Source organism: Lolium rigidum, chromosome 7 (genome assembly GCF_022539505.1).
Source record: "Lolium rigidum isolate FL_2022 chromosome 7, APGP_CSIRO_Lrig_0.1, whole genome shotgun sequence".
Lineage (NCBI taxonomy): Eukaryota > Viridiplantae > Streptophyta > Magnoliopsida > Poales > Poaceae > Lolium > Lolium rigidum.
This window is the reverse complement of record NC_061514.1, coordinates 292,126,955-292,148,027: the sequence shown is the minus strand read 5'-3', so window position 1 is coordinate 292,148,027 and position 21,073 is coordinate 292,126,955. Positions and strand designations below refer to the sequence as shown.

Here is a 21,073-nt window from a genome sequence, read left to right as displayed (position 1 = left end):
CCGCAGAGGCACAGACCACGCCACTGCTCGCTCGCTCGGCCTCTCCCTCCCAACCCCCGGTCAAATCCATCCTTCGCAGCCAAGCCACGCTCGCCTTTTCCGCACACAAGCCACCCCATCACATCCCCAAATCGCACGTAAACCAACCTTTCTGATCGATCCATCCATCACACCGCCACCACCCTCGTGCTGTTGTCCCCTGGTGATCACGATCGGAGGGATCGATCAAGCGGGCGGGTGTGGAGATGGGACGGAGGTCACCGGCGCCGGCGCGATGGTGGCGGTGTGCTCTCCTCCTCCTGGCGCTCGCGCTCGCGGTGGCGGATGGGAGGTTCGTCGTGGAGAAGAACAGCCTGCGGGTCACCTCCCCCGCCGCGCTCCGGGGCGTCTACGAGTGCGCCATCGGCAACTTCGGCATGCCGCAGTACGGCGGCACCATGCACGGGGTCGTCGTCTACCCCAAGGCCAACACGAAAGGCTGCAAGCCCTTCAGCGACTCCGGGCTCTCCTTCAACCCCAAGTCCGGCGGGCTCCCCGTCTTCCTCCTCGTCGATCGCGGAGGTGAGCGGCAGAACGAAGAACCCATTTCATTCCTTCCTTTCTCGGCTGTTTCTGTAATTTCCTTTCCACTTGTCAGTTGTCAGATCGAGCGATTTGAGTTAATCAGTACACGTGCGTTTCCATTTCGTCCCCGAAAGCCATTCCGTCTACATGCACGAATAATTTAATACACCTACTTTCTCCTTTTCTTTCTTATATATGTTAAGAATCCACACGTTTTAAATTGGAACCTAGATTCGGTCCATGGTACTGTATTATGCATGGGTTATCTCTCTTTTGTTTGTGGAAAACATGGATTGAGTCGTAGCCATGCTCTTTGACTGAATACGGAATACTAGTGCCCGGTTCTCGCCAGACACAGTTGTATAACTGTAATTCAGTTAGCACTCAGGGTTCATTAAAATTCTAGTTAAATATGTTTGAATGTAGTTATTGCGCTTTGACCTTTGAGTGAGGCAGGGGATTGAACCTGCTAATTTGGTTGTCTGACTCACACTATCCAATTGGTTGGTAATGGAATGTTTCTTCTATTTGGGCATTTGCTTATGTAACTCGGTCCCAGTTTCTGACTAACTACCACCTTGCTGCTCATGTTCTTTTTCTTTCGAGCAACTGGTGGAAGCGCTCATGCCAAAAACCCCTGACGTTCATGTTCTTTGAGTGGAGATATGTTTGTCAGACACACTTCTATAACTATATTCAGTTAGCACTGCAGGGTTTGTTAAAAGTTTAGTTAGGTATGCCTGAATTAGTTATTGTCCTTCGAGTGAGTCAGCGGATAGAACTTGAAAATTTAGTTCTCTACTTTAAACTGTTCACTTTCAACACATTTGGTAGCATAGACATCTCTTTAGAAAATATTTTCCCTATCTTGCTATATTTTTTTTTGGAGCAACCGGCAGGAGCTCTGCCTATTCATTAAGAAGAGGGAAATTTAGCCGGTTTATAAGGGAAACCGACCGAAAACCGATACAAACTCGACACCCGTGTCCGGTTTATAAGGAAGACCGGACAAAGAAAAACCTACACGGCACAGTTTTAAGGAAAACCGGCGAAAACCACACTTGGCCACACGACCTAGCTCAACTAGGTATGGAGCGCCGTCGAATGACACCAGCACGACGGCAACGGCAAGCACCACGACTGCCCGGTCCACGTCCCCGGAAAGGAAGTCGAGCCGAAGGGAACGGCTAGGCCTTTCAAGCTTCGCGGGGAGAGGCAGGCCGCAAGAAGCAAGCCAGCGGCACTCGCACACCGACGGTACCCGAAGACCGCGACCCAAACCAGTGGTGCAAGCATCGACAACAAGAGGCTACCAAGACTCCAAAAAATGACGCCTCCAACGAGGTCACGACATCCAAAGACGCCGCCGTCATCCAATCCGGCAAGCCGGATTTGGGTATTCACCCTGGAATGATGGGCGGAGGGGTGCCTGGACTCCACGACAACGCCTTCAAGAAGGAAAGCGACGCCCGAAGGCGACGCCGTTGTCGGCACCGACCAAGTCGGGCAAGATTTTCATCCGGAAACCCAAGACAGCCACCTCCACTGGGCTATCACGAGGACAACCCAAAATGCCGGACGAGCACAGACCACCAGCCATAGGGACGCCGCCCACGCCAACGGAAGCATGCCCTGCCGCCCACGCGGCCAGAGGCATAGCAGCAACACCACCTCGCTCCCGGAGCCGCCGCTCCGGCTTCCACGCGCAACAGGCCGACCCCTCGCGTCAACCTGTCGCCGTCCCGAGACGCTAGGATCAGCGCCCCGCCCGCCCAGAGCCGCGCCGCCGCGCCGCCATCCTTGCACTGTGGCTCACCTCTGCCACAGGCCTGCAGGAACTGGCAAGGGCCGCCGCACCCCAGCCAGCCTGCCACACACGGTGGCCCTCCACAGCCGCCCCGAACTCCGACCTCCACGCGACCGCCACGCCAAGGAGGAGCTGGGCCGGCACATCCCCGTCGCCACCGCGTCCCCGGGGCCGCTGCCCCGGCATCCTCTTCTCCGGCCAACCGTCGGCGCCGAAGATACAGACCGGCCTCCCCTGCCGGCTGTCCGTTGTCGGGGGCACGGCCCCGACACCACCAACGCCATCCAGGCGTCCCAGGGCCGCCGCCCTGGCCTCCTTGAGCGAGGCCGACCTGGAATCCCCCAAATCGAGCGGATCTCGATCTGGGAGGACGCCGACCAGGCCGCCCCGCAGGGCCCCGCGCCGAGGGCAACCGCCGCCAGAACAGCCGCGACCTCCGCAGCGCCGGCGAGCAGCCACCACCGCAGCCCCCCGCCCGAGCCCGCCGGCTCGGCATCCTCAAGCCCCGACCGCCATCGCCCCCACGAGCCGGCCCTCCACCGCGCGCCCAGGAAATCCCCGACCACCTTCGGCAGCGGGGTGCCGCCACCGCCGCGGAGGAGGCCGCCGGCGGCAGCGGCGGGGGAGGCCCAGGCGGGGCGGAGCTTTGGCGGCGCTGGGTTTCGCCCCTGGCGTCGCCTGGGGGAGCGACGCGAGGGGGTTCAAAAAAGGTATCCCTTTTCAGAGTTTTCAGAGTTTTTTTGGGGAAATTCTTCAACTGATAATGTCCAAAAGAAGAGAATCGCTACTATAGTAGTACAGTAGGTTTTTTTCTGAAAGGGAGGATGAGACCCCAGCCTCTACATCGAAGAGATGCATACGGCTCTATCTCTACTATCAAACTAAGGGTTTTAATTACATGTGTCATGATACTATTCAGCCATAGTTGTTCAACACGTATCATCTTAAATTTGTTATCCCAGCTATCATCTTAAATCTTCTTCCTGTACTTCTTCGACGTGTTAATCTCACTGACAAATATTTTCGATCATTTCCCAAAATATGGTGTTTTAATTCTCTGCGATGTGCAGACTGCTACTTCACAACCAAGGGATGGAATGCCCAAACGGCTGGAGCTGCGGCAGTTCTCGTCGCCGATGACAGAGCAGAGCCATTGATCACAATGGACACTCCAGAATCTGCAGGCAAAGAGCACCTAGAGAACATAACCGTTCCGTCAGCACTTGTCTCCAAGAGATTCGGCGACGACCTGAAGGCCGCTCTGGAAAACGGTGATATGGTAAATGTGCTGCTGGACTGGAGGGAGTCTCTGCCCCATCCAGATGAGCGCGTGGAGTACGAATTCTGGACGAACAGCAACGACGAGTGTGGAGCCAAATGTGACATGCAGATGAATTTCGTCAGGAACTTCAGAGGAGTCGCGCAGGTCCTTGAGCAGAGGGGTTACACCCAGTTCGCGCCTCACTACATCACTTGGTATTGTCCTGAAGCCTTCGTCCTGAGCAAGCAGTGCACATCGCAGTGCATCAACCATGGGAGATACTGCGCTCCGGATCCGGAGCAGGACTTCACCACCGGATATGATGGAAAAGATGTCGTGGTTCAGAACCTGATTCAGATTTGCTTGTTCAAGGTTGCTAATGAAAGTCGCAAGCCGTGGTTGTGGTGGGATTATGTGCATGATTTTGCAATTAGGTGCCCTATGAAGGAGAAGAAGTACACACGTGATTGTGCTAATGGTGTCATTAAGTCACTTGGTGGGTCAAGTTACTAGCTGTACTCTTTTACTCCATTGTTTGCATTATGTTTTCTTCATAACAAGCTAACTGAAAATGAAAATTAACTTGGCCGTTTATTTGTCATGTCCTTTTTTTACAGGAATGGATATTGACAAGATTAACAAATGTGTGGGAGACCCTGACGCTGATGAAGACAATCCAGTGCTTAAAGCAGAACAAGATGCTCAAGTAAATCTTCATAAACTCATAAGCCATACTAAATTCGTTACTCGTTAGCTAATGACATTCTAATCTTCATGCCTTTTAACCTTCAGATTGGTCATGGTTCTCGAGGGGATGTTACTATACTACCGACTTTTGTCGTCAATAACAGACAATACAGAGGTTCGTCCATTGTCCTATGGTACATTTGCTTTCAGGTCAATATTATTTATGTTTATGTTTACTTTTTTTTATTTTAGGTAAGCTGGATAAAAGAGCTGTTCTAAGAGCAATATGCTCGGGATTTGAGGAGACTACCGAACCTGATATTTGTTTGACTCAAGGTTTGTGAATTTTTACCTCTTAAATAAATGAACCTAGATTTTTTCTTCAGGAATTATATAATTTTTTGGTTCCATATCTTCTATATAGATATCCAAACAAATCAATGTTTGGAAAACAACGGAGGTTGCTGGCTGGACCATAATAGTAATAATTTTACTGCATGCAAGGTACAGCTTTATTAGGGAATGCTGCTGAATTTATTTACCCCTCGACCCCTCCTTATGCCTTGGGGCGCACATTTCAAAATTTATTGGTGATACATTTTAGGATACCTTCCGTGGGCGAGTTTGTGAATGCCCAATTGTGAATGGTGTAAAGTTTGTTGGTGATGGGTACACACACTGTGAAGGTATAGTTTTGCAATTTACTTGATGTTGTGTTGGGAGAAATTATTTCCATTAGGCATGAGTGCTGTTACACTGAAACAAAATGGTTCTCATAGGACCCTTGCTATATATTCATGCTTATGCCTAAGATGCTTTGGTATTTCAGCTTCTGGTGTTGGTAGATGCCAAATCAACAATGGAGGCTGCTGGAAGGAAACCAGGAATGGGAAGTCTGTCTCTGCCTGCTCAGTAAGATCATCTCTAATGCATTCCTATTAGTTTTCTTAAGGCTACTGTGTTTGGTTCAAAACTGATTATGGAAATTTACAGAATGAAGTAGCTAAAGGCTGCAAATGTCCGCCAGGTTTCAAGGGTGATGGCATTCACAGTTGCGAAGGTATTTCTGTAGGAAATATATTAGTATTCCGCAACCTTCTGGGCAATATTAATCCATGTTTATGTAACATATTTGTACATGGATATTAATTAGCATTATAATTGCTGCAAGATTGTTTTCGAAACATATGCAGAAAGACTTAAGTGTGTGGCAGAGCCAGTGATATCTGTCATAGATATTCATCCTACAAACTATAACAGTGGCTCAAGTACTGAACTTTTGAGCTTCTTATGTTCATTTCTTAGACGTAATTTCTGTCTGCCTGGCACTTGCATGCAGATATTGATGAGTGCAAGGAGAGACTTTTCTGCCAGTGCAAGGGCTGCAGTTGTGAAAACACATGGGGAAGCTATGAGTGTGGCTGTGGTGGTAACAATATGCTATACATGAGAGAGCATGACACTTGTATCAGTGAGTTGCCTAACCTGAACTTTTTTGGAGCCTCATTATATGGATGGTTCAGTTATCGCCATATTTTCACTCCTCTATTCCAAACTGTTTGAAACATAGACCGACCCCTAGGCATCTTGGAAATGTCTGGAACAAGGATTCTTTTTCATTTCAAACAGTACTTTGTTTCTATGCAGTAATCTGACGCCTTTTCCCCCATTGCTGTGCAGGCAAAGTTGCGAGTTCATCAGTGGGCTGGGGCTTCCTGTGGGTTGTTTTCTTCGGCCTCGGTTTTGCAGGAGTTGGAGCATACGCTGTCTACAAATATCGGCTACGGGTAAACAACTATTCACCCTTCTAATGATCAAAGATAATTGCTAGTAATACTTTGTAATACAAAGAATGTGCACAAATTTATGGGATGTGGGACTCATACTTTGTGTTATCGATATTGTGATTCCAGAGTTACATGGATTCCGAGATCCGCGCGATCATGGCTCAGTACATGCCTCTGGAGAACCAAGATACGTCGAGCCATCAACGACCAGTGGAGCACGCTGACATCTGAAATAGCATAAGAGCTAGTCGCATAGCATTGGTGGTGATGGTCTGGACAAAGAGGATTGGTTCCCCAAATAGCTTATGATTCTGAAAGACCCGCTCTCATTTCTTCTTTCTGAAACTTGAAGAACGGATTAGGATCTCACCAGAGTTTAGCCAGCCGTCCTTGGCCCCTAGTCATAATTTTGAGCTTCTGGTCTTGTTCTCTATGCTGCGCAAGATAACATTGTGTAAATACCGTGTTCCAGACTAATTCGTCTTTACTGTCATTAATAAAGAGACCAGAAGAGAAGAGTATTTAGCATACTGCCCAAAAAAGAACATTTGAAACTTCCTCCCCATGAAGAAATGGTAGCATTTCTTCATAAACCCCGCAACAGGGCATCCTGACTCCCATTCGCTCTAGGACCACTACTTGTCGGATCTCGCTTTATGCTGACGACGCTGGGATCTTCGTGAACCCCCGCAAGGAAGACCTCAGTGCCATCTCTTCCATCCTCGACTGCTTCGGGAAAGCTAGTGGGCTCGTCACTAACATGATGAAGACGGAGATCTTCCCGGTGCGATGCGATGATACTGACCTTGAGGGCATTCTAGCTGACTTTCCGGCGAAGATTGCCAGCTTCCCTGGCAAGTACCTGGGACTACCTCTCCACTTTCAGCGCCTTCAGAAGGTAGATCTGCAGCCCCTCATCGATAAGATTGCCGGAAAGCTGCCGAGATGGATTGGGAAGAACCTTGCTCGGCCTGGAAGGGTCATCCTCGCCAAAACGGTGCGCATGGCTACCGGTATCTATCATGCCACGGTCATTCCGTTGCCTAAATGGGCTCGGGACAGGATCAACAAGATTGCCAGGACCTTCGTTTGGACAGGGGACGAGAGTGAGCACGCGGCCCAAGGGAAAGCCCTCGTTAACTGGAAAACGGTGTGCAGACCAAAGACCCTTGGAGGCCTTGGTATGCCTGACATTGAGCGATCTGGACGCGCTCTGAGGCTGCGCTGGCCTTGGCTGCAATGGACCGACCCTGAGCGCACGTGGGCTGGGTCGAAGCTTCCCTGCGACGCTGCCGACATGGCGCTCTTCAGGGCTTCCACCAAGATCACCCTCGGCAACGGGAAGGTGACATCCTTCTGGCATGACAACTGGTGCGGGCTATCTATTTGGGCGCCTGACCTCTTCAAGATTGCTTCCCGGAAAAACCGCACGGTTGCCAAAGAGCTAAGCGACTACAATTGGATCCGCCCCGTCGCCACCATTAGCACTCCTACCCAGATGGCACAATATTTGGAGCTTTGGGACATCATCCACACCGTCACCCTAGTCCCTGAGCAAACAGACTCCATCTCCTGGACTCTCACTAACGATGGGACTTAACTGCCAGCTCGGCCTACAATCCTCAGTTCTTCGGTGGACATGGCAGATTCATCGCCAACAAAATCTGGGAGGCCCACGCCGAGCCGAAATGCAAACTTTTTGGCTGGCTTGCTCTTCATGGAAGGACTGCTCACTGCAGACATGCTCGCCATTAGGGGATGTCCCCATGACCCTTTTTGCCCTCTTTGCCTCCGTGCTCCTGAGACAGCCGAGCATCTCTGCAAGGACTGCCCCTTCACCATGGCCATTTGGAATCAGATCAAGTCCTGGGACAACGATGATACGAAAATATTGGGTTTCCACCAAACTTGAAGTGCGTTCATAAAATGTCAAGATGTACAGCCGCATTCTTTTGATCGAATTTTTTAAGACATTTTAGAATATCTTTTAGTAGTGGCAAGAGCATATGAAATGAACCCAAGATCAAAGGTGAATTTTAGTTACTTCTGGAGGTACTGCCTGAGGTACGGGAATGCAGAATATAATCAATTCTTTCAGCTGTTCCTGGATCTCTTGTTTGCAATGCAGAATCTAGTCTATTCTTTTAGTTAATTTCAAGTGAAGGCACGGCTCTGTCAGGTTACAGCCTTACAGGCTGGCGAGTGCAGCGAGAACAATGATGATGTGCCATGCGTGTATGGAATAATACGGGCAGAATTATACGAGGAGTAGACTGGATTCGATTGCCGCATCCGGTGGTGCTCTAGTGGCGGTGGACCACGAGGAGGATGAGTGGATCCATGATTCGCTCCCAATCGCAAAACAAAAAGAGCAAGGCTTGGTACGGCTGGACCAGGCACAACGCGAGACCCAGGAAACGGTACCCCGGGCGTGAGGGATGTCCAGTCGTTTTGACCGTTGGGAGCTGGGGCCGAACGAGCAAACGTACCGACTACTGTTAGCCTTTTCTGGCTTTGCTTTGCCGTGGAAGCGCTTTCGGATTACACCACGCCGAGATCTTTTTTTTTACAGATCGTCTGCTTCGTTTCATTGCGCTCTGTGTCTGTCACGGTCGCTTCCCTACCATTCTGCCTTTGGCGATCCAAATCCCGATGTCGATTTCCCAACCACCTTGTCTTGTTTAAAACGGTAACAACATGTAAGTGTATCGGTGCATGACATGTGTACAGAGACCAAAATCTTCATCACAAAAAATATATATATGAGAACTCTATTTACGCAGTTGGAAATATTAGCATTATTTACCGAGCCCTTTTACGGTGGTTGGCAGGTACTACCCGGTACTTATGAGTACTACTGCATGGAATTATTTCAGCCGTTGATCTCACAAAATTCTTAATTTGCATAAATAGGGGTATTATTGTAACATCTTCTCCGCCCACAACATGTCCGCTCAAGAGCACGATCTGGTCACGCGGAAGTGGGCGTTGCGCGGTTGGGATCTCGGCACGCCAAGGTAGGTCCATCGCCGTTCGCCGGTGCTCGCCGGGGATTCGCCTCGCCGCTGCTTTTGGGGGAGTGAGTGGAAGAGCATTTGTTCCCTAGCTATGCCTCAATCATCCGCCACCGCCACCGCCTCCGGCCCTCGCCCGCCGCCGCCCACCTCCTCCTTCCGGTGAGAGGCCGATTTGCCGATTCCACGTGATCAGCTCGAATTTCTCTGCTGGGTTGCAATTCGCAAACTGGGACAGACAGGTTGGTTGTGTATTGCCCAGTTCTAAAGAACCTGGATATGCCGTACAACATTTTCTCTTTGGTCAGAGCCAAATCATGCAGCAGTAAGCCAGTAATAGTACTATGATCTTATAAAATTTCAGCCGATAAATGTGCAGTTGTGCACAGATCCATTGCTAAGTTCATAATCAAATCAGTGTACTAGGTTAGTACTGGCGTGCTAATGCACTACTGCTATAAACCCCAGCATCATCATTTAGAACTTTCGGTGATAGAACAGTTATATCATCAACAAGGAGGAACAATATACTTGCTTTGATTTACAGTACAGCTACTGCACTTTGACTGATCAAGCACCATGAACCCTGGAAGTTTTCTCATGGGTAACTGAACTGACTGAAATATATGCATGTTGCCAAGTAATTGTACATTGTAGTCATGGTGGCATGGGGCATTGTGACCTTTACATTCACCAAATCACAGATAAGCATGTGTTAAAGAGAGAAATGGTGTTTTGTTCTATTTCACAGAAAACAGTTTTTTTGTGAAGCTTAGCTCGTTTTGCGTAGTTTGATATTTCTGTCTAGACTGTTAAAATTGTCATTTGATTTTCTCTAGACTAAAGTATATGTATAAAAAGTTTGAATTGTTTCTAAAAAAATTGAATTGATAATACTCTTTCCCAAGTTACAGCATCCTACATGGAATATCAAATTCAATTGTATGGAGAAACATTTGCTGTCAATTTTCTGTTGTATGAACTGGATTCTGGTAGTGTTAAATTCAAGTACTTGACAAGCGGCGAGGTAAATGCAGGGTAGAGATAAATTTCTTGTGGATTTGAAAATTTTCCTATGACTGAAATTTGTTTTGTGTCATATCAGAAAATATTTGAGCTGTTTCTGTCCTCTGCAGGCAAAAGATTAGTACTTCAAGGAATCAGAAGTTGTACTCCTGTCCAAATCAATGGGAAATACCAGGAGTGCAATCCTTGGTAACGAGGAGTGCTCTGAGGATACCGTGTTTCAGAAAGCGGCATCAGACAATAGGCTCTCGAAATACTTGGATGAGAAAGGATTCAAGTAGAGAATTAATGTGCCTGAAAGGATCTTGAATGTTATACTAGATCAACAGAACGCAGTGAGCTTGTAAATTCAGTTGTAGCGTTTTCATTTCCTTCTTCATCTTCCCTTTTAGAGCTAGCTTGGTTTGTGTGGTGAAGAGCACCGTGTGTAATATAGTAAGGTTGTACAAGGATGTGAGGCTTGGGAATGAGGCTTGGTGTGCAACTTGATTTGAGTTTTCTGAAAGTTTCTCCAATGTGAGATAAAAACATTATATAATGAGTTTCAACATGGCATTGCACCATGTGGTGTCATGAAGTGAACTTTCAAATTAAGTAAAAAGCCATAGTGGTTATGTAGAGCAAGCACCGACTTTAAAGAAAGAGAAAAAGAAACCAACTGCTCCAAATTCATCCTAGCTTCTAATTTGATAAATTTCCATACTATTTGTGAAGCGAAACTAGACCCGGTAGGGGTCAAGCCCGATCGACTCGGTAACACAAACTATCGATGCATATTCGATGGTACTCCGGTGAGGGGTGCCTCACGGAGCGAAGAGAGAGGAAGCCATGGGGCGAGGAGTCACCGGGACGGGGACACACAAATTACCTAGCTTTAGAAACCTCACGACGGTGGCGAGGCCCTACTACTTATTTGGAATTATCACGCAACAAGTGCGAGATTACAATGAGTTGTTTTGTTCCTCTAGGGTTCTAGGACCCGGCTTATAAAGGCACCCGGATGTAGGGTTACAAGAAGTAGTACAGGTCGGACTCTGATAGCACTAACATAACTTGCCCTGCATGTAAGGATCTGGCTAGAGCTTCTGATCCTACACCCTACGTCTTGGTCAATCAGCAATTGGGCGGCCGACCATACGCCCATCCACCATCTGTGGGCTACTCGGGTTTGCCGAAATTGGTGTACGTTGTTGGTATACCCATGGAGTATATCCACAACACACTGGTAGAAAAAAGGGCTTTAGTCCCGGTTCGCAATGGCCATTAGTCGCGGTTGCGCAACCGCGACTAACGAAGCGCGACTAAAGGCCCCCCCCCTTTAGTCGCGGTTGGTTGCTTACGAACCGCGACTAAAGGCCCCGCCACGTGGGCGGCTGGCATGCGCCGGGGCGAAGGACCTTTAGTCCCGGTTTGTAACACGAACCGGGACTAAAGGCTATTTCGAGTTATTTTTTTAATTCATTTGGGTTTCTAATTATTTTTCACTCCCTCTTTTTTTTTCTATTTTTTTAGAATTTCTACTATTTCTGTTATTTGCATAGTTTAGTCTCTATCTCTAACTAGACTTATCTCTAACTAGACATATCTCTAGTCAAATTACATACTCATGGTCAAACTTCCCGCTCGGTCACCCATCCTCCCACTACTCTAGCACTAGCACGCTTAACTTCCGAGTTTCATCCCGTTCCGCATCCAAGTGCTTCGCGCGCATGTATGTGATAGTAGTATCATATCAATTCTATTAACATGTTGGTCGATGTCACATTTCTTTATTGTTTGAATTTCAAATAATTCTTTTAATAAACAAAAGTAATGATGTAATAATCTTGAACAAATAAATAAACATTAACTTTTTAATTTGCATTATTTTTAATTTAATTAATTAAATAAATTTTTTAGCCAAACCTAAAACCTAAAAAATTTGAAAATCTAAAAATTGGGTAAAAATGATAGTAATCTTTATGCAGGATGCAATTATTAATTTTAGGTTTTTAAAAAATAAAAAAAATATAAAATCCGTAATTTATAGCAAAAACTAAAATCTTCCTGCTTTTGTATTTCCATTTGGAATTTTGAGAATCTAAAATTTGGCTAACCTGGTAAATCCAGGTGAATTCGGATGTATCTTTTTCCCAGGATTTTTTTGATATATTATACGTTTTTTTCCGACATCGTATGCAAAAGTTATTGCAGTTTTACCATTTTTTAAACTTTTTTTGCAAAAAAGTGAAAATTCGAATTTCTTAATATCTCCGAATAGTAGGTTGCATAACATACATACAAGAATCTGAAAACAAATTATTTTTTTGAAATTTCTATCATTTGTTTTGTATTTTACAAAGCAAAAAAAGGCGATCCGGGGGGGGGGGGGTGCAGGGTGCGTGGGGAGCTAAAAATCCGGAAAAACCTTTAATCGCGGATGGGGACACCAACCGCGACTAAAGGGGTACCCTTTACTAAAGGTTTTTCCGCCGGCCGCATCCGTCCATAGCCCTTTAGTCGCGGGCTGCCTCCCGAACCGCGACTAAAGCCCCCTTTAGTTGCGGGTTGCCTCCCGAACCGCGACTAAATCCTCCTTTAGTCGCGGTTCGAATATTTCCGGGACTAATGAGGGTGGACGGAAGCCACTTTTTCTACCAGTGACAGTAGCCCCATAGTTCTTCGAGATTCCAGCATTCTTCCGCCTAGCTCAGGCCGCTTCATTTCTCCGTCTTGTATCTTCAAGGCGGATCTACAATGATGTGGGCACGGAGACCTCTCTCAGCATGCACCTTTAGGAACAAAACCTTCTCCTGCAACTTGTCATTTACCTGTGCGGAGCTTGCATATTTCTCCCGAAAAGCCTTGGACTAATGAAGTGGAGGTAACAATTCAATCATGAAAACATAATTTGATTGAACATATTTAATATTGACAGAGAATGCTAGCTAGATATCTAGATAGGTGTGATGAATTAGTTAGACACTTCAACTAGATAAACTTACAGTTAGAGTGGAAATATAAATACATCAGGACAATCTACAGATCTACTGTAACATAAAGTTCAACAAAAAAAATCTGACAGAACATTGGGGGATACAATTCATACAGACAATGTGCTACAATAAAACAGAGAAGAACTTGACAAACAGTAGGTGAAAGGTACAAGCAATTTTTCATTTTCTAGCTCATTATAATTTCGAATTCTGATCCCTATATCTGATAGTTTTTAACACAATATGCATAAGAGCTTTGCCATCTGAATCATCCAATGACTAGTAAGAGATGTTGAACAGATTGTATTATGCTAATTGGGTATTGAAGACCTACATGGCTACATACTCCACAAGCTACCCTAAATTGAGGCTCATTTCAGGGCCGGGTTTGGAGATACTCTCACGCATCCATACTGTTTGTGTAGCAACAATCATACACAGCCACAGGCGGTGGAGCAGAAGTTTATGTACATGTACATGGCCTTCTCCGCGTCCTCATACTGAAGGTAGAGGAACTCGGCGAGCATTAGCTCCGTGACGGACGGCAGGAGGCACATCCCGACGTAGAAGATCCTGTTCTTGTAGAGGAACGAAGCCATGTCCGGCGGCGGCTGCTCAAATGCGGTTCTCCGCAGCCGCAGGAACGGGATAATCTGCCAAGCAAGAAGAAGGCAATTAATTCACTCTGCAAATTCAGTCGGTGCATCGATCCAAGTCTAGCTCCTCATATTATCGCGACGACGTCTATGGCGCCGCGGCTGCGGGCGGGGTACGGGTGGGCCGTCAGAAACCTTTGCTTGGGGGTGGCGGCCACGGCGGCGTCGGAGGTGGGGAGCACGCGAGGGCGGCGGAGGTGGGAGGCCGGTCGGAGGGGAGAAGACGCGGACGTCGAGTCGCCGTGGAGCGGACAGGGCGGCTCGCCGCCTCCATGCCATGACAGGAGGGCCTGATAGAAAGTTGAAGTTACATCTGAACTCGAAATTACCTGACTACCCTTTTAGTAAATAAAATAAATTAATATTTCCAGTACTTTCCACTACATATTTTACAGTACTTTCCAGTACTACTATTTTTTCCACCGTTGGATTGCCTACGTTGGACGGTTCCTAAAATCCCCAACCATGAAAAAACAAATATTATTTACCATGATTTCATCCATGAAAACAGTTGATAAACATGGCCAACATAGTAGAAATTAAGCTAGAGATGCAAATGATCATTGAATAGATAATAGCAAATATAAATGACAACTTGGTACGAGCAATATTTATGCACCAACAAGTCTAGGAAAATTGCTAGAATAAGAGTTTGAAGCATGATCTGATAGGTACGAGGTAAGATCACATCCAGGAAGGTGTCGCCACGAGCAAGAGAGAGCCAAAATTATACTCGGCTGGTAGCATAGTCGAGCATATTTAGAAGAGTTGGGCTGCTTTTGAGGAGAGATTTTTATAATTTTACTCCTCTATTCATTTATGGGATCGGTAGGGTGAGGTTTCGACCGACTTTTACTCTTCTGACTAATTATAAGGTATCAGTTAGAGATGCTCTAAGCGCATATTTAGGGATTTATACGCCTTTTCATTCTCTTTTAAATTGCATTGCAGAGCCTAAGTCAACCTTCAGGATATTGAAACCTGTACTTTGTTTAGTTTGGCAGAAACAAAAAGGATCTTGAGAGACTGCTTGCTCAAGTTGCTAGAGGATATGCAGCTAACAATACTAGCATGTTCGTGCGTGCATACCACTTACCACAACTATATTTGGGCAGTGGATCTAAAAAAACCAATTTTTGGGCGGTTGCACTTGTTTATTTTATGACGGCATTGTTGTTGTGTAGCAGTGTTCTACTACTACTCTTTCTCATCCATCTATGTGAAAGTATTACATAATACCTTTGTTAAGATCTTTCAGATACTCCGTATTACAAAGTGCGCTCTCAAAAAATATTATGACAAAGTGTACTAGATATAGAGTCAAAATAAGTCAAAATGTTTCTAGATATGCATTTAAGGAAAAAACAAAAATTGTAAGTTTATCTAAATTTATTAGATATACCTATAAACTAAATAATGTCTACATATATTTAAATTCAGATAAATCTAATACTCCATCCATCCTATAAAACTTATCTGATATTTGTCTAAATTTGGATGTATGTCGTAGTAGTATATAGATACGAGGTCCAAATTTTAATAAACTTCCAAAAGATGGAGGGAGTAAAAACACAGGTATATATATCTGAAGGAGAGGGGGAGCGGTGTGACAATCGAGAAAGCAGTCCGGTTGTGATTGTGCGACTAACAAGTAACAACATGTTGGGTAAGAGGAATCAGGGCGTTGCACTGCGGCGCGCCGTGTCGGTCGCTGCACATAAAGGGCATGGCAAAGTGATCTTCGCTTCTGACTGCTTGTCTTGATCCAGTGACAAAATTCTCCACATTTGGATCGGCGGTGGTGATGAACATCAAGAGTTTGGTGGTGACATTTCCTTCAATCTCCTTTCAACATGTTAGACGGTTTCTTAAAGAGATGGCACACGTTCTAGCTAGAACTTGTGATGTTTCTACCCTAGGCTTTATTTATGATTTCGCATCAGATTGTATTCACTAAACTTTTCGTATTGATACTATTTGATCAATAAACTGCCGTGTTCTCAAAATTTGCAGGACCCCACGACGGCAGATGTCACTCACTCTTATCCGTTCATTTTTCTTTCTACATGAGATGCATCCGCAGTTTTTCCGTCTCCGTCAGGCGATTGTTTAACCATCGCTTTTCTTTTGCAAGTGTCAATCTGCATATCGGAGGGGATTCTAAAATGACAGCGACTCCTTGTATCGCCATGCCACACTGTACATTAAACTAGCTGGTCGACTCCGAAGGAGGGAAGCGTGCGACGCGGAGATTCTACATGGACGTGGGTGTCCGGTCTTATCACCACTGACCACTTCCTGTTTGAGATTCGTGTGGTTCGTCTTGCACAAACAACCTGCACTTGTACAACTTCTGTCCTCTACAGGCAACGAAATGTACCTGCACAACTTGTCTGTCTCCCATCCCGTGGGCCGTGGCTCCTCTGCGTTTCTTTCTTTCTCACACGTTCTCCCCTCGAGGCTTTGTTTGGTATTAGAATTTTTGTGAAGATTAGTGAAGACAATCCCACCAAATTTTAAATCTCCAGATACTTCTAAAATCGTTTGGTATTAAAGTTTGAGCAAGTTTAATCCCTGTTTATTCCCACTTTTTCCTAAATAGTAGTGTTTTTTTAATCTCCAATATTTTACCCCTATCTAGTAGATTGGAGATAGGTTTTTGTAGGGATTAGATGAGAGTAACGGTTTCACCCAATACTCTAGAGTATTGTCTCCACTAATTCCGATAAAAACTCTAGTACCAAAGAAAGCATGAGCGGGCAATTCTGGTGCGGAAGGAGCCGGCAGATCTGCTACCATTGCTCATGCCACGGGATCCTGTCGATCTGCTTGATCTCCCTAAACATAGTCTATCCCCAACCCGATGGATATTGCTTTGACTTTCTTTCCTTTTGGGGCTAACCGCATGCCTTCATTAATGCCGGCGTTTCGGCCGGTCTCCACGTCAGGAATCCAATGTCTTGGCCGTTTAAGTTGGGCACTTTGTCTTCTTAAAGTAAGACGGTCACGACATGCTCACCTTCATGGTCTTTGAAGAGACCATGTGCCATAACCACTACCACTCCAACGAATATGACTAGATGAGAGTAAGATGATGGTCGGGCCATTTAGGGCATCTACAACGCACCCTCCTATTTAGAGGCGCTAGGATTTTTTCCTTCGTCCATGGAAGTTGAGGCGTGAAATTCCAGCTCATGGGCGCTTATTTACTAGAGTCGATGCAAATAGTTGCGTCGGGTGCTTAATTAGTTTATGGCCTGATGCGTGAAAGGCAGAAGGAGTCCGTTGGAGCAAAATAAGCGTCATGCGTTGGAACTCTCGGCTCTTAGGCGGACGCTGGGATTAATAGCTGCATTTTTCTTCAGTTCAGTGCCTAAACAAGCGCTTACCATTGAAGATGCCCTTAGGGCATGTACAATGCAAGCGCTTGGCTTGCCATCATGCTTTAATTCCCGGTAGTTATGGTCTAATCCTACCCGATCGTAGGAATTTGCTTCGCGTCGATGCAAAGTGAGGAGTCGGGCGCTTCGCGAGCTTTTCCCTTGCTCAAAACAGTCTGCCCAACCGTGGAGGCTATTTTCACGCACAAAACAAATCGCGTTTAGCGTCCCAGTTGGCGCTTTGCGTTGGAGGAGTATACGCATGCGTTTATGTTTTAGATAAAATCCTTTTTTTCTCCTCCTAAGCGTCTATGCAAGAGTCTGGTATTGTAGATGCCCTTAGTCAGTTTGAATCGCATCGTTGGAGATGGCTCTAATGGGTGAAGTGGTAGCAGTAAAAGCATCGGACTGGCGCCACAGAGGAGCAAAACATGCTGCTTTCCAGGCCGCTTAATCACAGATAATGCACTCATAGCATTTGAGTGTATACATGCAGTACAAACAGGCTCGGCAGCCCGAGGTTTCTGTGCGTATAAGTTGGACATGACCAAGGCTTATAACCGTGTGGACTGGAGATTCTTAGAAGGGGTATTGGTGAAACTAGGCTTTCAAAGTCAATGGATACAGTGGATTATGGCGTGTGTAACCACTGTACGGTACTCGGTTCGCTTCAATGGACACTTATTGGACTCCTTTACTCCATCTCGTGGGCTGCGCCAAGGTGATCCTTTGTCGCCATATTCTTTTTCTTTGCTGATGGTCTATCTAATCTAATCAAACAACAAGTGGAAAGTGGTGGCTTACATGAATTAAAAATCTGTCGCCAAGCTCCAGGAATCTCACATTTGTTGTTTGCGGATGATTGCCTTATGTTTTTCGAGGGAACGACACAACAAGCTACTGTCGTGAAGTCAATTCTTAATCGGTACGAAAGAGGCACTGGGCAACTCGTGAGTTTAGGAAAATGCTCCATCTTGTATGGAAATAGATGCCAAGATAATGTGCAAGCGGAGATATAGGACATCCTACGGTATGAAACTCTGGCTTTTGAGGAAAAATACCTAGGCTTACCTATACCGGAAGGGCGCATGAAAAAAGGAAAAGTTTCAACCTTTAGAATTAGAATCAAAGTTCATGAAGAGAGCTAGCGATTGGGTGGAAAAATATATGACAGAGGCAGCAAAAGAAATCCAAGTAAAAGCGGTGTTGCAATCCTTGCCAACATACGCTATGGCCTTTTTTAGATTTCCTGCGGGGCTTGTTGATGATCTTAGTCAAGTGATTCATAACTTCTGGTGGGGCGATGAACATGATTGTCGGAGAATGCATTGGATGTCATGGGATAAAATGACACGACCCAAATCGCAAGGGGGTATAGACTTTCGTGATCTGAGGGTGTTCAACACCAAGCTTTGTTGGCCCGCCAAGCGTGGGGGCTTATTCAGAAACCGAATAGTCTTTGTTCGCGACTATTGAGGGCTAAATACTATCCAAATGACAACTTGTTGGACACGGCTTTTGTGCAGAATACATCGCAGTCATGGCAAGGCGTGATGCATGGGTTAGAATTGCTGAAGCAAGGAGCTATCTGGAGGATAGGCTCGGGCTCGCAAGTTCGTATATGGAGGGATAGTTGGATTCCATGTTTTGATTCACTTAAGATATAAGGCATGCGTGAGCACTCACACCTCAAATGGGTGTCTGATCTGATTAATCCGGCTACTCGTACATGGGATGAGGTGACTATAAGGAAAATCTTATTTCATCATGATGTGAAGCGGTATTGGCTATAAAGGTGCCAGCTAGGGCCACTAATGATTTTGTCGCATGGAATTGTGAGGACAATGGCATGTTCACGGGTCTGTTTGGCTTAATTATCGACTCGGCCTAGCACCATATGTTGAGAGGTTGAGTACGGATCAGTCGAGCTCATCCCTGTCAGGTAACCTATCTGGGACTTGGTATGGAAGGCAGTTGTCCCCCCCCCCCCCCAAGATCCGTGTGTTTGCGTGGAAAGCAGCGACAAATACTTTGGCGGTCATGGAAAATGTTCATCATCGATTAACAACCGTTCCTGCGAGATGCACCATGTGTGGTGCTGTTTCTGAAGATGCACATCATGCCTTGGTTCTTTGTACTCCAGCAAGAGCCTTACATGGTCAACTAAGGCAGGTATGGGCACTGCCACCAGAGGGGGACTTTATTCGTACAGGGGAAGAGTGGTTTTTGCAGTTACTCACAAACGTACCAGCTGAAACGAAACCATTGCCACTGTTCCTTTTTTGGCGAGTTTAGCATCACAGAAATAACATAGTTCATGGGGACGGAAAAGCCCCTATTTCGACATCCATGCCATTTTTACAAAATTATGCCGAGAGTTTCAAGCTTGCGGCCTCAAATCTACTCAAAAGGAAAGGAAAAGGTGTTTCGAATGGATCCCGTCGTTTCGGACCTCTCTTCCACTAAGTCGGACTGGCGACCACCTAATGTTGGTTGCACTAAGGTAAATGTTGATGGTGGCTGGGACTGGGCAAGTAAATAATGCAGGCTGGGTATGATCGTCCGAGATTGCAGAGGCAATGTTGAACTCTCTGATTGGCACCATCTCATAGGATGTGCTGGGGAAGCTCTTGCATGTCTAGAAGGTCTTAAAAAGATTATCGACATGCGATGTTGACCGGCTATTATCGAAACTGATTGTGTTATGGTGGTGACTGCTATTGCGGCTGAATCAGCTGATAGATCATCACTTTGGTGTATCTACTGGAAGATCCAAGAACTTCTAAGGTTATACCTAGATATTAGAATCCAGAAAGTAGACCGTGAGTGCAATAACGTAGCGCATGTCTTAGCGCAATTAGGCAAGTCTGATTCTAGTGGTTCTTTACGTTGATTCAGCTCTAGCATGTGCGTTGGAGTTAATCATGAACGATTGGTACATAAGGAGACTGGAAGATTTTTAATGAGACGGTTTGCTGCTCTATTAATATATGTGTTCTTACCTTAAAAAATGAAAAACACGCTGCTTTCCTTTTTTTTTTTCCGTCGTACCACCAAACAGTAGGTACTCCGCTGGTGCATGGCGCGCCACCGGCGACGTACGGAGGAACGTCCCGGCGACCGATCTCGTCCGTCCCTACTGAAAGAGCGACAAGCCGAACTGGCCCCTCCGTTCCGCGCCCGACAGATCTGCCGCCGCCCACCATTTTTAAACCCAACCGCTACAAAACCGAACCCAATCCAGCCCGGCCGGCACCACTCGCGGGGCCCGCCCAACTGCCACGGCGCCAAACCACCTGCTTCTCCACGCACACCCATGGCGCACAGCCTAGGCCGGTCGAATAGTATGTTTACGTATCCCCCATGTCACGTTCGTTCGTTCCTTCCCAATGCGCGTTCATCATTCGTCCCACCAGCACCGTCACCGTCGCCCTCAATCAATCCCCGTCACCAGAAAAGAAAAACACTCACCATCCCCCGCCGTCGCTTCCACGCGGGGCCCAACCCGGCGCCCGTGCGATCGATCGAGCCGTCGCCGTCGACGACGCGCGACATGTCGGGTGGACGTAACCTCACCTCGTGCCCACGCAAACGCCTCTACGTACAGTACCAGAACTATACGTCCACAGTTGGCAAGTTGTGTTGGCGCCTCGTTTTCACCACCGATACCCGACATTGACCCGTGGGGCCCGAGCGTCAGTGACCGGGTAGCAGTGGCCGACGCCAGCATGCGTGCCTGCGGACGCAAGCGCCTCGTCGTGTTCGTCTGCAGGGGAAAGGATACGCACGACGTAGGCAACGAACGTGCGACGAGGCAGAGGTCACGTGACGCGAGATCGAGATGGGAACCACACCGGTTGCGCTGTCCACGTCCGTCTCCCCGACCGCGACGGCCACGGCTTTTTAGAAAGTTTTT

The 21,073-nt window shown here is 46.7% G+C and overlaps 1 protein-coding gene across 1 annotated transcript; it reads left to right on the top strand.

The window, feature by feature from the left end:
- Positions 1–230: 230 nt before the first annotated feature.
- Positions 231–6,557, top strand: LOC124674459 (vacuolar-sorting receptor 1-like). Its single transcript, XM_047210502.1, has 12 exons — positions 231–561; positions 3,442–4,128; positions 4,250–4,338; positions 4,425–4,494; positions 4,572–4,655; positions 4,744–4,823; positions 4,924–5,005; positions 5,149–5,231; positions 5,313–5,379; positions 5,659–5,790; positions 6,000–6,106; positions 6,233–6,557. The coding sequence occupies exons 1-12, from the start codon at positions 246–248 to the stop codon at positions 6,335–6,337; spliced, it is 1,902 nt and encodes a 633-aa protein (XP_047066458.1). The 5' UTR covers positions 231–245; the 3' UTR covers positions 6,338–6,557.
- Positions 6,558–21,073: the final 14,516 nt, after the last annotated feature.

Excerpts from the sequence above, each read along its gene's own strand:
- LOC124674459 (XM_047210502.1), top strand. The coding sequence starts at position 246 with ATGGGACGGAGGTCACCGGCGCCGGCGCGATGGTGGCGGTGTGCTCTC. Across the intron at positions 562-3,441 it reads CCTCCTCGTCGATCGCGGAG|ACTGCTACTTCACAACCAAG; the intron begins GTGAGCGGCAGA and ends TGCGATGTGCAG. Across the intron at positions 4,656-4,743 it reads TGATATTTGTTTGACTCAAG|ATATCCAAACAAATCAATGT; the intron begins GTTTGTGAATTT and ends TCTTCTATATAG.